Here is a 16165-nt window from a genome sequence, read left to right as displayed (position 1 = left end):
CCTTTTTTTTTTTTTTTTTTTTTTTTGTACCAGGGATCGAACTTGGGACCTTGCACTTGCAAGGCAGGCAGTGGAACCACTAAGCTAAATCTCCAGCCTACAAATAAGCTTTTGTGCCCTTAACCAACTTAAGGAGGGCAAAAGGTTACCTATTTTATCTACCTCCATATTCCACTGGTAAGATAATTCAGTGCTAAGTTTCTGTGTATGTGCAACTTTGAAAAGATAATCCATAACCATAAGAATATGGATAATTACATTTAAAATACCTGTATAAAAGTGTAATTTAATGCCATAAAATTTATCCATATAAAGTGCACTATTCAACTGTTTTCAGTAAATTTTTAGAGTTGGGGCTGGGGTTGTAGCTCAGTGGCACCGCACCTGCCTGGCGAGTACAAGGTCCTAAGTTCAATCCCTGGTACCACCCCCCAAAAAAACAAATTTTCAGAGTTGTGCAACCTTCACAACAACCTAGCTTTAGAGCATGTCTGTCAGGATCACTCATTTTTAGACATAAAGCAGTACATCACAGAAATTTAGGAGTCAGAGGTCTTGGTTCTACAATTTACTGGTTACATGATGTTTGGTAAGTTATAAAACCTTTCTTTTTTCTTTCTTTTTTTTCTTGGTACCAGGGATCAAAATCAGCACCTTGCACTTGCAAGACAGGGGCAATGACTTTGAGCTAAATCCCCAGCCCTAAAACTTTCCTTTTTTTCTATTGTAGTTTTCTTATGTAAAATATGTAGTCAATATAGTACTCACTTCACAGTATGTTCTATAAGAGCCAAATGATTTAACACATACATAAAACACTTAGAACAGTCCTCATCACAAAGTATGTGTTTAATAATTATTATCTATTATTAATACATGCTTTATAATCTAGTATTGGAAAATAGTAAACAGAAAATACTACCGATACAAACAGCTGTCATTATGTATGAAAGACTAAATCAACCAATAACATACTCTCTCAATATTACAAAGTTTCTTATAACCATTTAAAGTTTGAAAATAAGAATAAAGACGTTGAAAAGCAAACCAATTACATATAAGGCCTATAATGCTCTGATAGCATTCATTCATTTATCTATTCATCCATTCATGTGTGTAACAAATATTTATAAATATGCCATGATCCTTTTAGGCACACAGAAACAGCAAATAAAATCAAAATCTCTCTGGCCACATGAACCTTAAAGGAGGCAAATGAATAAGCAGGCTAAATAAATAAATAAAACAATTTCATGGTGATGCATGTTATGAAAAAATAAAGCGATGGGATAGAGATACAGGGACAGTGGGAAGCAAGGGCATTTACTCTCATCAGGCAGTTTGACTTTAGAACTAACCATCTTAATCTATACCCTCTATTTGTGGTTCTTTGAAATAACATTTCATTGGAAGCCAGACTAAGCAACCACATCCAGGCAATAACCATTGCAAAGGCTCACAGGCAGCAGGTAATAAGCGTAAAGGCTTCAAAGTGGGTTAAAGGTAGTAAATAATATTTGATAAAAAGAAACAGGCCCGCTAGCCTGAGAGAGTGGTGGAAGAGGTAAAATGGATACCAGGTTACTACATTATTTCACTATGTATTTGGCTGATCTCTTCCCTATCCAACAGCTGGAGCCAATGTCACACCACTACAGTAGGTGAATGTGTCTATAGCTTCAGTAAACTCACCATCACCATCTGCCAAACTATGGGAAACCACTCTTCATTTATTAAAGAGAAGAAATTTTAAAATGAAAGATTTTTTAAACTATTTCATTGGATTTTCACAGTTACACTCCTAGATATATGTCCTCCATATCCATAATTATGCACCACAACTGTTGAAGAATGTCAAAGAAGACATGGCATTTGATTTGACCTTCGATGGATGAGATCTCCTCCAGCAGTGAGAGTTTGCACCTGAGGCAATTAAAACAGAGTGGTCACTATAGGGAAGGGCCTCCAGATGATAAATTAAAAGACTATCATAAGGAAACAGAGTAAAATCTAATCTGATTTTAAAAAGAAGTTTTCAATTAATGGAGAAAGCCACAGAGAATGTTCAAAGACTGGATCAAGAAATAACCTGAAAGGCTGTACAAGGCAGTCTGAGGAAATGAGAACTTTATTCAGTATCTAGTAAGTTCTGACACAGTGAGTCTGACATTTTATATGATATGAACTGGGGCTAAGTATATCACAAGGACGGAGAGATAGGTGAGGATATCTAGCAACACATGTGAGAGAGGGTGAGGATAAGGGAAAGTAAAAGAGGAAATCAAGGAAGCAGAACCGAGAAGACACTAAAACAGAATTTATGAATGCGACTGGTTTCAGGAGGTAGAGAATATTCTAAAGCTCTAAATGAAAAAATAATTAAGAAAAACCAGCAATATCAATAGGAAGAGTGGATTCTAAGAGATGAGGAGGTGTGTTTTAGTACACTAAGCTTAAATTTTGTCCGAGTATCACCCTGGGGAGGTTGTTCTATAAGTTCTGAACATGTCTGCAGAAAAAGAGGTTTAGCACAGAATTAAGTGAAATACATTGAGTCAGCAGTCACTAAAAGTAATGGTGAACAGACTTAAAAGAGCTCATCTTGACAGGAAACCGAAAATGATGACATCCCTTTACACTAATAGGGAGGCAGTGTGAAATACACCCTGAGGACAGTAAAAAGCATATGGTAGTGTTGCACCAGCAAAGCTGCCTGGAGTTCTGAGTTTAAAACAAGAGGAAAGCTGTCAGAGAGACAAGGAGTTATTGTAAGATTCAGGAGGACTTCGGGGCCCAGGATTTAGTTGAGCAGTTCAGTGGCCTGCCTTGCAAGTGCAAGGACCTGAGTTCAATACCTGGTACCAAAAAAATAAAAATAAAAAAAGATTCAGGAGGATTTGGACTGAAAAGATGACTAAATTAGTGCTAAGGAGTCTTGTTTCATTCTTTAAAACATTAAGAGATTAGACAATGTCTCTCTCTCTCTTTATATTTTACAATGAATTCAATCAACAGCCCTTTATATTTGCATGATAAGGCCTGAAGAGGACTTCACTGATCTTTGCATTTTATTTTTTCTCTATTGAATCTGTGTGAAAGCCCTCTCTAGATTCTCCCATATCCAATCTGCAATTTTTTGTTTTTTTGTGTTTTTTGACTTAGTATTAGTATGTTTGCAGTATATAATGATTATTTTCAGTGTAGAGAATTGGTACATATAAATAAAACATTTCAATTCTTTTTTTCCCTTTTCTTCTACTCCCTTTTATTTTTCCAGCATCAGATTCTTTTACTCATTTATAAGACCTTATAAAGTTAATTACCATATATACAGCTTGAAAACCAGATTGATAGGCCAAAGAACATATAAAACATGTAAGGTAATTTTACTAAACCAAGATACACATTTAGATACATTGTCCATGCTGGATTACAGTATCTTTCTCTCCTCACCTCTTTCTTTCTCTCTTGCTATTGTCTTTTATTACACACACACACACTTTTACTTAAGAGAACCATGGGATATTTAAGCTTGTGTGTCTGGTTACTTCACTTAACATTATGGTTTCAAGGTGCATCCTTGAATTTTCTACTTCTTCAGGAACTCTGAAAGCATTAGGCGGGATCTCTGCTTTCTTTACTGTGTTATCCCCACACCTTGGACCAGAGAGGAGGCTCAATAACTTCCCCATTCATCAGCCTCTCCTGCTCTTTATTTCCCTCCCTACTGAGCAAAGTCCATGATCTTAAATTTAGACAACTGTCTCACCAACATCCTAAATTGCATATCCCCATTATTCTTCTGTTACATGTTTTCTATTTCATTCTCTGTGTATTTTTAGGAACTTTTCTACATCCTTAGTATCCTAAAATCTCATGATGCATGACATGGTGTGAGTCTTCTTCATTCTTTCCAGATGAATCCTTCCCATCTAGAGAGTCACATTTTTTGTTTTGTTTTCAGTTCTGAGAATTTTTGTTGGTGTGTAACTTTAATTTCTTACCCAATTCTATCCTCTCTCCCCTACATTTTCTCTATCTAGAACTTTTTAGTCCATTACTGGGCCCTGAACTGACTCTTTGTGTCTACTATCTTTTTTACTTCATTGTTTTATATTCTACTTTTAGGAGATTTCTTTGACTATATTTATATCTACCTTCTAGGAGACTTCAATGCTCATATGCTTTCTTCCTTTGCTATCATCTGTTTATCTTTCAGGAGCTCTTTCATGATATCTAAATGTTTACTCTGGGGGGGTAGTATTCTGACTTAATTTCTTGTAAGCACTAAAAAGCAAAGGAGAAACTCTTATGCCAGGGGTCACAATTTTTTTTCTATAAAGACTTAGATGGTAAATATTTTGGGCTCCGGGGATGTCACAACTACTCAACTGTACCACTGTAATGCAAACACAGCCACAGATAATAAATATGTAAATAAACAAGTAAGGCTGTTCTAATAAAATTTTATTCTGAACACTAAAATTTGAATTTCATATAATTTTCATGTATCACGAAATATTTTTTTATGACAGGGTCTCACTATGTAGTTTAAGTTGGCCCTTTAACTTACTATGTAACCCGGGATAGCCTCAAATGTAGGGCTTTAGTCATCCTTCCTCAGCCTGAATGGAAGGTTACTGGCAGGAGCCACCATACCTGGCTTGATTTTTTTTTAACCATCATGGTGGACAGAATAATGCCTCCAAAGATCTCTACATTTAAGTCCTTACAAACTGACAATATGTTACTTTGCATGGCAAAGGGGATTAATGTTTCAAATTATTATTTATCAGTTGATCCTAAAATAGGAAGATTACCTTGGATTATCCCATTATTAAATGTAATCACAAACTATTTAAAAATGACAAAAGGAAGTGAAAAAAAGAAAGGCATAGTATTGCAATGTAAAGACTCAACACATTTTTAGATGAAGGGGACCATGAGCCATGGAATACGGGTGTTCTCTGTAGCTGACAAGGAAATGAATTCTCTTCCGGAGCCTCCAGAAATAAAGACCTACCAACGTCCTGATTTTAGCCCAATGAGACTTCTAACTCACAGAATTGTAAGATAATAATTGTGTTCTTCTGATGAACCAGGTTTGTGATAATGTTACAACAACCATAGAAAAATAATAATTATTTAAAAATGTACAAGAATCTTTTAGCATACATGGGCCATGACTTTTTGACTCCTTGTATAGGCTGTTGAACCAGGCTACCAAGGACTGAACCCCAGTTACACCACTTACTAACTTTAACATTGGGTAGGCAACACAATCTCTTTGTATCTGGGTTTCCTCATTTGTAAAATGATAATGACAATATTTACATCACCAGGCCACATAAAGATTAAGTGAAGTATTACATGAAAGGCACTTAAAATATTACCTGGACCATGGTAATTACTTAGTAAACTCAGCAACAACAGAAGAAGTAGAGAGAAATAGCTCTACATGAAGATTTTTGCCTTATTTCACCTTTGCCTTGAAGATAGGGTCATGTTAACAAATCCCTTCTAAAAGTAATTCTTTAGTTTCTATAACCATGAGGGGAAAGCAGTAGTCTGGTTGCATGTGGTAGAGGAAAGTATTACAAAACAAATCAGCACTCTTACAGTTTCTCAAGGCTTCCCTCACTATGCCTAAAGTTTCAGCTTTCTCTAGTTAGCTAAATTATGCATCTGGCTCCCAGTTATTACATCTGTCTTGACTTCTCTTTCCTGTTGTCACCTCCTTTCTAATTCTCAATCTATGCTGGTTTACATTTTTAAAAATGGCTTTCTTGCTGTTTTAGTAGAATTTCAAGAAGGAATAGCCTTAAACAAATGCATCTAACTTACCATTTTTTACCGGAAGTCTTAAAACACTTTCAGTATAAATTAAAACACTTTCAGTATAACTTCAAATAACCAGGATAAAAATCACTCACATTTTTAAAGAAACTTTTAACTCACCTTTTCAAAAGCCACTATTAAATCTTGCTTTTAATAGTATAGTGTAATACTTTACAAGAACATTATTCTAAACAAAATATAGCTATTAGAAAATTAGAATTTAAATTTAGGGCCTGCAAATAATTTTGCACAGCTTTGAGGGCTATTTATGTTTCGAATCAAAGACATACATTTTTGAAAAGTAATTAATGAAAAATATGCATGTCAAAGATGTGGAACAGTTTGTATGTCAGATGTTTTCTCTCAAATATTTGCAAAAAACGCTAGGCATGGTGGTGCACGCCTGTAAACCCAGCACTCAGGAGGCTAAAGCAAAAGGATCGCTGTGAGTTTGAGACCAGCCTGGGCTACGCAGTGAGTTCCAGGTTACTCTCAACTACATAGTGAGACCCTGTCTCAAAAAACAATAACAACAACAAAAAAATGCAAAAAAAAAAAACAATTCTAATTCATTCACCTACTTATGCATGACTAAAAATTGGGTCCATAGCATTCTAATTTGTTGATGTTAGTTGTATTTTCATAAACTGAAGGACTGGCTAAAGCAAGGAACCTACATTCTTATCTACCTAAACCACATCATTAGTCACCAAAGAGTCCATCAAACTCGAGATTTGTAAGATTTCCACAGCCAGAGTTAAGTACTCTGAGAACCATACCACTGTATATAAGAATTGAAAGTAGCCTATGAGCTAAGAAGAGAGAGGAGTAAGACCAACAGTTATTCCCAATCCGTTATGTGTAAGTCCTGTCTATCTAATCCTTCTTATTCTTCTAATAACCTGACAAAGTGAGATCAAACCCTCATCATCATATCCCAAAAATGGGTAAGAAGAGCTTGGGAAACTCAAGACTGACTGTCAGAAAGTTTGGAGTAAAATTTATACTATAATTGTCATTCCTAAAATGACATTCATAAAATATGCTATTGAGCCATGTAGTAGACTTTTAGAGGTCCACACATTGGGCCTAATGAAGAGTCAAAATATAGGTAAAAATGAGAAGTAGGAAATAAAATAAAAATAAAAGATTCTTACCAAAACTAATTCAGAGAGAGAAAGAAGGTCACTACATCCTTGTAAAGGGAAAAATCCAACAGAAAGAGACGACAGTCATAAATATATATGCACCATATATTAATGCCTCCAACTATACAAAACAAATATTAAGGGACATAAAAACCCAGATACACACTAAGACAACTGTACTGGGCCACTGTCAAAAACACACAGGTCATCTAGACAAAAAATTCAACAACAAAATACTAGAACTGAACCAAGCTCTTGAAAAAATGGATTTATAAGATGTCTATAGAGTGTTCCACCCCACAAAATCAGAATATACATTCTTTTTGGCTGCACACAGGTAATTCTCCAAAACAGACCACATATTAGCTCAAAGAACATGTTTAAATAAATGCAAAGGAATCGAAGTTATCCCGCATATATTATCAGACCAGAGTGCAATTAAACTAGAGACAAATAACATAAGAAACTGCAAGAACTTCACAAACACATGGTAACTGAACAACACTGTCATGAACAACCAATGAGTCAAAGAAGAAATTAGTCAGTTTTTACAAATAAATGATGATGCCAATACAACCTACAGGAATCTATGGGACATAATGAAAGCAGTTCTATGTGGGAAAGTCCTACCAGTGAATGCCCACACTAGGAAAAGAAAGCGAGCTCAAATAGACAACCTAATGGTGAATCTTAAACCCCTAGAAAAAGAAGAGCAAGACAAACCAAAAACTCAGACAAGGGAGGAAATTATAAAGATCAGGGCAGAAATCAATGCAATGGGGACAAAGAGAATGATACAAAAAAAAATCAACTAATCGAAGAGTTGGTTTTTTGAAAGAATAAATAAAAAAATCGATAAACCCTTAGCCAACCTTGTCAAAAAAAAAAAGGAAAAAAAGGGCTCAAATCTATGCAGTTAGGAATGAAAAAGGTGAAGTCACAACAGATCCACCAGAAATCCAGAGAATCATTAATACCTACTTCAAGAAACTGTACTCTAATAAAATGCAAAACACAGAAGAAATGCACTCATTCCTAGATACATATGAATTACCAAAGTTGAACAAACAAGATAAAAAAAAATTCTAAGCACCCCAATTACATTCAGTCAAATTGAAAACATAATTAAAAATGTACCAGCAAAGAAAAGCCCAGGACCTCATGGCTTCACTGCTGAATTCTACAAAACAATTAGAGAACTCTTTAAACTTTTTCGTAAAATTGAAAGGGAAGCAATACTTCCAAATTCATTCCTGGAAGAAAGTGCTACTTTGATACCAAAACCAGGGAAAGACCCAACCAAAAAAGAGAACTACAGGCCTAATCTCCCTAATGAACATAGACGCCTGAAATGAACAGACATTCCTCAGACAAAGAAGTAAAAGCAGCAAGTAAATATATGAAAAAATGTTCCACATCACTGGTCATTCGAGAGGTGCAGATGAAAACAACACTGTGATTCCACCTCACCCCACAAAGAATGGCTGCTATCAAGAAATCAACAAATAACAAATGTTGGTGGGGTTGTGAGAAAGGAACCCTTCTCCATTGGTGGTGGGAGTAAAGACTAGTGCAAATCTGTGGAAATCAATATGGACATACCTCAAAGAGCTGGGACTAAAGGTTCCATTTGACCCAGCCATCCCTCTGCTGGGTATCTTTCCAAAAAAATTTAAAGAATAATATCACAATGATATATGCACACCTATATTTACAGCGGCACTATTTGCAATAGCTAAAACTTGGAAACAGCCCATCTGCCCATCAGTTGCAAACTGGATAAAGAAGATGTGGTTTTTTCTATAAAATGGAATACTACTCAGCCATAAAGAATGAGAAATTAGATTCATTTATAGGAAAATGGATACATAGAGGATATACTCCTAAGTGAAATAAATAAGTCACAAATGTGTAAATACCAAATACTTTCTCTGGTGTGAAAAACTATAATGGTACATAAGATCCTAATGAGATAATTAACAGTGTGAAATAGGAAGAAAAGGGCTAAAGGTGTAGGGAAAGTAGGAGGGGTAGGAGAAAGCTAGTAAGGGAAAAGAAAAAATATGAGAAAATGAAAAAATGGAAATAAAGTGTTTGTAAATGGGGAGGGGAGGAGGGGTGAAGCAAGGGCAGGGACAAGGGGAAAAAATGAGAACCAAGACCTGTCATGTAAAGGTACAAGATCCCAATAATGAATATAACTGTACCGCATACCTAAAATGTACCAATAAACTCAACGGGGGAAAAAAAAGAACACAGATGCAAAAATCCTTAATATAATACTAGCAAACAGAATACATAGGGTCATCAACAAGATCATACACCCTGACAAAGTCGGATTTATCCCAGGGATGCAAGGATGGTTCAACACATGTAAATCAATAAATGTAATACACTATATTGACATAGTCAAGGAAAAAAACCAAATGATCATCTCACTAGATGTAGAAAAAGCATTTCAAAAATTAAATGCTCATTTATGATAAAAATCCTGCAGAAAATTGGAATAGATGGTCTTTATCTCAATTTGATAGAGGCAATCTATGAAACACCAACAGGCAACATCATATTAAATGGCCAAAAACTGAAAACCTTCACACTAAAATCAGGAACAAGACAAGGATATCCACTATCACCACTCCTGTTCAATATAGTTCTGGAAACATTAGCCACAGCAATTAGACAAGAGAAAGAAATAAAAGCAATAAAGATAGGAAAGGAAGTAATTAAACTGTCATTATTTACTGATGATATGATACTCTACATAGAAGACCCAAAACACTCTGCCAAAAGACTTCAAGAATTAACTGACAGATTCAGACAAGTAGCTGGATACAAGGTCAATACTCAAAAGTCAATAACCTTCTTATACTCAAATAACAGAGTCACTAAAAGAGAAATTAGGGAAACAATTCCTTTCATAAATAACATCCCCCAAAAATGAAATATGTAGTAATCAATCTAACAAAGAAGTAAAAGACCTCTACACTGAAAACTACAGCACTCTGCAAAAAGAGACTGAAGAGGATATAAGTAAATGGAAAGACATCCCTTGCTCCCGGGTAAGAAGAATCAACATAGTGAAAATGGCCATACTACCAAAACTACTATACAAATTAATGCAATCCCAATTGAAATTCCAACAGTCAGGCCAGAGATTTAGCTCACTGGTATCACCACCTGCCTCTCAAGCACAAGGTCCTGAGTTTGATCCCTGGTACCAAAACAAACAAAACAAACAAACAAACAAACAAAAAAGAAATTCCAACAGTATATTTCACAAAACTAGAGAAAACAATAGAAAAATTCATTTGGAACAAGAAGAGAAGTAGAATAGCAAAAGCAATTCTAGGCACCAGAGACGTGACAGGGTATATCACAATCTCCAATTTGAAACTGTATTACAAAGCCACTGTGATAAATACAGCATTGTACTGGCAAAGAGACAGACCCGAAGATCAGTGGAATAGATCAGAAGATACAGAAACAACTCCAGATATACTCAGCTATCTCATCTTTGACAAAGGCGCCAACCAGCCTCAGTGGAGGAAAGATAGCCTCTTCAATAAACTGTGTTACAAAGACTGGATTTTTTACCTGCCAAAGATTAAAACTAGACCCCTAGATTTCAGCATGCACTAAACTAAAATCCAAGTGGATTAAAGATCTAAATACTAAAACAGAAACACTAAACTTGGTAGACGATAACTTAGGTAGAACTCTCAGAGACATCAGTATAGGAAAAGACTTTATGAACAAATCCTCAGTTGCACAGGAACTAGCACAAAGAATAAATAACTAGTATCTCATCTTATTAAAAAGCTTCTGCACTGCAAGAGAAACCATCAACGGAACTAAGATACAACCTACAATTTGGGAAAAAAATTTTAAAAGCTGTTCTCAGACAAAGGTCTACTTCTAGAATATATATAAAGAACTCAAAAAAATCAGGCCCCCCAAATACAAAGACCCAATTAAAAAATGGGCATCTGAAATGAACAGACATTTCTCAAACAAAGAAGTAAAAGCATCAAGTAAATATATGAAAAAATGTTCACCGTCACTAGTCATTTGAGAGGCACAGATGAAAACAACACTGAGATTCCACCTCACCCCACAAAGAATGGCTGCTATCAAGAAATCAACCAACAACAAATGCTGGTGGGGTGGTGGGGAAAAAGGAACCCTTTTCCATTTTTGGTGGGAGTGCAGACTGGTGCAACCACTATGGAAATCAATATGGAGATACCTGAAAAAACTAGAATTAGAGGGTCCATTTAATCCAGCTATCCGTCTGCTGGGTATCTTTCCAAAAGAATTAAAAGAATCATACCACAGCACACCCATGTTTACAGTGGCACAGTTTGTAATAGCTAAATCTTGGAAACAGCCCAAATGCACATCAATTGAAGACCGGATAAAGAAGATATGGTTTTTCTATGAAATGGAGTACTACTCAGCCATAAAGAATGAGAAACTAGAGTCATTTATAGGAAAATGGACGCACATTGAGGCCATACTCTTTAAATGAGATAAGTAGGACACATGCATAAATACCGAATAGTTTCTCTGGTGTGAGAAGCCAACAGTGTAAATAAGGTCCAAATTGTATAATTGATAATGTGAAATAGGAGGAAAAGGGCTAAAGGAGTAAGGGAAATGGGAAGGTTAGGGGAAAGGAAAGAAGGGAAAAGTAAAAGAAAAATATGGAATCAAAGTCTTTGTAAGTAGGGAAGGGTGGAGGGGGTGAAGGGAGAGCAGGGGTATAGGGAAAAAATAAGAACCAAGTTACATCATGTAAAGGTACAAGATCCCAATGATGAATGTAACTGTAGTGTATACCTAAAAATTACATATACTCAATGAGAAAAAAAAACTTGGAAAAAATTATATACATTACATGTAAAACTATATAGTTTCATTTAAATAAAAGAAAGTTAAAAGCAATGAATTTTAAAAGCAAAGAATTAGAACTATATTCATTTGTAAGGTAGTCTACTTTATGCTTTCAATGAAAATGCTGATTGCAAATTTCCTCTATATACAATCAATATCTGTAACTTTGTGTATATGTGCATTAATAAAGAAGAAGGTGTCAAAGAGGATAAAGCAATATTTTAACATGGGTTAGCTAGCACCAACTGAAGATACTGAAAGATTTGTGGTGTGCTAGATGTAACTACCACTAGTAACTGTCCCTGAATTCTCTTTCCTTCATAGCTGTTCTCCTTCACTAGGGGCCTGGTCTGATGGGAATCTATCTCTGATGTGACTACTATGTAACCCTTGCATCAACTTTCTCTGGTTCACTCTTTCAGATAGCTGAAGAGTGGACTGGCCAGCTGCTGAACTACAGCAATTACCCTGCAGTATCTAGCAGGCCGGAGGTTCTGGTAAGTTACTGTAGAATGTGGTGATTTCTACAAAGAGACAGTCCTACAGCTTAGTCAGAGGTAGAAGGCCAAAGCATCAGTAGGAGGCAGTGAGCTGGAGAGTGGATCAAGTTGTTGGAAGTGCCTACTGCTAAACCAAAACTCAAATATTATTCCCTCCAATCACCTATGTTAAAGAAAACACCTTGAGCAAATAACTACTCTGGAGCAATAATGTTCACTAGAACTTTCTGCAGTGATGAAAATATTGCATATGTCTGTTGTCCAGTAAGCAGCCATTAATCACATGAGGCTATTGAGCACTCAAAAAGTGGCTATGTAATCTTAGCATTCTGGAAGACTGGGGAAGGAGGATCATAAGTTCAGTATCAGCCTGGACAACTTAGTGGCTTAATAAGACTCTTGTCTCAGAATTTTTTTTAAAAAATTTGTTTTTAAAAGAGATTTGGCATGTAGCTCAATGGAAGGTCCTTGATTCAGTCCCTAGTACTACCAAAAAAGGGATGCCTGCTGTGACCGAGGAACTGAAATTTTAATTGTATTTTCTTCCAAATAGAAATTTATTTAAAATAGTGAAATGTGGCAAGTAGCTAGCACACTGACCAGCATTAATTCTACAGTAAAGGTAGATCTTGAGAATACAGGAAATTATCATTAGTAGATATATTTTATCTCTAAGGAAAAAATGTTTCATATAATTTGCTAAAGTTCAAGTTCATCAAGTGAGAATTTTATGATTAAACGTAGCAATTATGATAGCTTTACTTGATCATCATAAAGCATGAATTAGACATAATCTACCATGTCACCGTTTGGCTCCTGCAAGGAAAAGCTGCTGCTATTAGGCTTTCTTACTTTTCAGATAAGTATTTCCCTGTAGATGACTTTCAATTGCTGAAATAACAGTTCCACATTTTAAAAAAATGTTTTTAAATAGGTTGTGTTTCCTGCTGGCAAGGTTTGTTTATTTTCTGTTGACATACATTAGTATGCAAATGTAAAAATATGAATAAAACAGAACAAATGAGATGTGATACAATATACTATGTATCTATGCATTATTTAATTCCAACAGAACAGAATCAAAGACTGTGCTTAGTAGAATACCTGAGGAGATATTTTTTGAGAACTGCATTCATACGGTTTTATTTTCCACAAAACTGGAAATACACCAGACCTGGTAGTTATGCCTGCAGTCCCAGCGCGTAGGGGACTGAGGCAGGAGGGCCATCACAAGTTCAAGGCCAACCTGGGCTACAAAGTGGGTTCAAGGCCAGCCTAAAGTACACAGTGAAGCCTTGTCTAAAAAAAGCAAACAAAAAAACAAACACCTACTGGAAGCAGAAGATATTTGCTATTTCAAGGCAGGCAAGGCCAATCTTAAAAAACTACTCTGTAAAAGCATATGGGTCCTAAGAAAAGGGCATATATATGTCTTATACCAAAAACAAAACTATTACCGCTACACAAGAAAACTGCATGTTTTAGAATTTTTGTGTTTAAATCAGCAGCACTCAGAGAGGATGAAAGCCAGTTACTAAAAAATTTATTGCTTGGTTAAAACTCGGTTTACAATTCAAAGAAGTTTTAAAACCTCTGTGCTGTTATGAAGCTTTATGAGGTTTACAGAGGCGATGAAAACAGAAATAAAAAGATCTGACAAACAGAAAATGCCAAAAATATTTCCAGCATTATCAGCATGAACTTTTTGCCCCATCATTACTTTTTACCTTATCCCAGTACAACCAACTTTTATTTAACTGCCTGAAAAGACAACTAACGTTTCCTAGGGTCCCATGCAAAACATAAACATTTGAGGGACAAAGTTAGCTGAACAGAATAAAATTTTTATATTTTTTAAAAGCTAGAATGTAAACTCCCTAAGAGCACGAATTTTCAATAAGTACTCTTGGTGCTTAAGACATCCCTGGAATATATATATAGTACACAATAAGTATTTATTAAATTATAATTTGACCAAAAACTTCTGCTAAAGAATACAAATTACGGTAATGAAGGCTCACATTACTTATCAAACATTTTTATTTTAGCGTCTACATAACAGAATTAATCCTTACCGATAATTCACAGAATTAGTCAAATCCTTTATATTCCTTATTTCTAAGAATTCTATGATCCCCTTCACTTCTAAAAATTATTATTTTTAATAATAACCTACAATGAAAGGAAAAACCTGAAAGTTGTTGACATGGGATATAATACAGTATTGGGGGGTATGATACAGTATTAAATTAAAACATTGGGATTACTACTTAAGTAACTGCACAACTGATAGATGATCTTAGACGTTTTGTGGTTTTCCTATATCTTTTCTAGTTCTCTCCTCCTGCTTAGTCTTGTTTCATATTATTTTCAGACCCTTCTTTTTCAAAATTAAACTGAGGTGCTATAAACTGCACTCCATTCTTCAAATTTTGTATTAAAAGCGGAAATTTAAGATCAAAATTTAATACATACTGGAAAACACCCAGCTGGAATGTTTGCTGAAGTGCCGTTTACTGCAAAAACCCCAATGTTTGATCAACTAACATTAAAGTTTAAATTAGGTTTGAATTCAGAAAACAGACCTTTATAATATGTTAACATGATGTTCGTCACTACATACATGTAAGGCAGTTGTACGGATTTAAAGGTCCATTACTTACAGTCAAATTTCGATCCCAGATCTGTATGCTTCCATTCTGGCAGGCAGCTGCTATGAGGTTTCCATCTCTACTATACGTGCATGTAGTGGGTATGACTTTTTTACCCTGCATTGTCCGTGGTTTAAACACACTTTTTTGTTTCTTCGGATTTTCAACCTCCCATATTCTCACAGTCCTAGAACAAAAAAGGGGATTTTCATTTATAAAAAGAAAGAAGTCTAAAATAGAGAACAGTCTATAAAGATTGCCTCATCTTTTAAATATACATTTCTAATAATTATTGTAAAATAATGATATCCTACTAATATGCACAATTTTATGTCATCATGTATCAGCTAAAAAATAAATTTTAGCCAAGCATAGTGGCACAAGCCTATAGTCCCAGCACTCAGGAAGCTAATGCAGGAGTCCTTGAGTGTGAAGCCAGCCCACACTATATTGCGAGTTCTAGGTCAACCTGAATTATATAATGAGATCTTATCTCAAAACACCAAAAATAAATAAATTTTTAAAATGTTATATAGAAGCAATTTTTAAAAGTAAATGATTTTTATTATTCTAATAAATAACTCATTTAAAATTAATTTTAAAAATTGCTTCTCAGCCTTTTGGCTAAGATCAAGTGCAGGATCCGTTCTTATCAGTTTAATATCTGATACATCCTCTATCCGAGGACAATATATTAAATGGATTTTTGGAGCTGGGAGCTGGTATAGGAGCTTGCTCCATCCACTCCACGCATTGACCTGGTACTGCAATGCTTCCAGAAATGATGCACCCCTCTGGAGAATAAATGAGGTACACAAAAGTTAAAAATAAAATTAATTTAAAAATAAAACTACAAAACATTCTTCACTTAGTTACTCATAGAAATAAAATGAACTATGAGAACTATGCTGTCATCAAATAAAAAAAGCAAGTGGCAAATTCTAGTTCAAATCTATTATAAATAGAGATGTTCTCTAAAACGGTGGCCTCCAAACTCGTCTTTGTTTTGTTTTTGGTACCGGGGATCAAACTCGGGAACTTCAGCTTGCAAGGCAGGCAACAGAACCACTGAGCTAAATTCCCGGTCCTTAAAATCTTCTAATTATACTCTTGATCAGTAAAACTGTTGAAC

The 16165-nt window shown here is 35.2% G+C and overlaps 1 protein-coding gene and 1 non-coding gene across 2 annotated transcripts in view; one reads left to right on the top strand and one right to left on the bottom strand.

The window, feature by feature from the left end:
- LOC104849161 (WD repeat-containing protein 70) overlaps nucleotides 1–15214 on the bottom strand; it is a 110789-nt gene extending 95575 nt beyond the window's left edge. The window contains exon 1 of the mRNA XM_033759975.1: nucleotides 15046–15214. Within this exon, the coding sequence (XP_033615866.1) occupies nucleotides 15046–15156 (111 nt within the window). The 5' untranslated portion in view covers nucleotides 15157–15214. The remainder of the gene's footprint in view (nucleotides 1–15045) is intronic.
- Nucleotides 15215–15637: 423 nt separating this feature from the next.
- On the top strand, nucleotides 15638–15828 carry LOC117285540. The gene has a single exon (XR_004516615.1). It is a non-coding gene; the product is annotated as a U2 spliceosomal RNA (small nuclear RNA).
- The last annotated feature ends 337 nt before the right edge of the window (nucleotides 15829–16165 follow it).

This window comes from Fukomys damarensis, unplaced genomic scaffold (assembly GCF_012274545.1).
Source record: "Fukomys damarensis isolate Sample0158 unplaced genomic scaffold, DMR_v1.0_HiC HiC_scaffold_1, whole genome shotgun sequence".
NCBI lineage: Eukaryota > Metazoa > Chordata > Mammalia > Rodentia > Bathyergidae > Fukomys > Fukomys damarensis.
The sequence above is the reverse complement of the archived record's forward strand: the minus strand, read 5'-3'. Positions and strand labels throughout refer to the sequence as shown.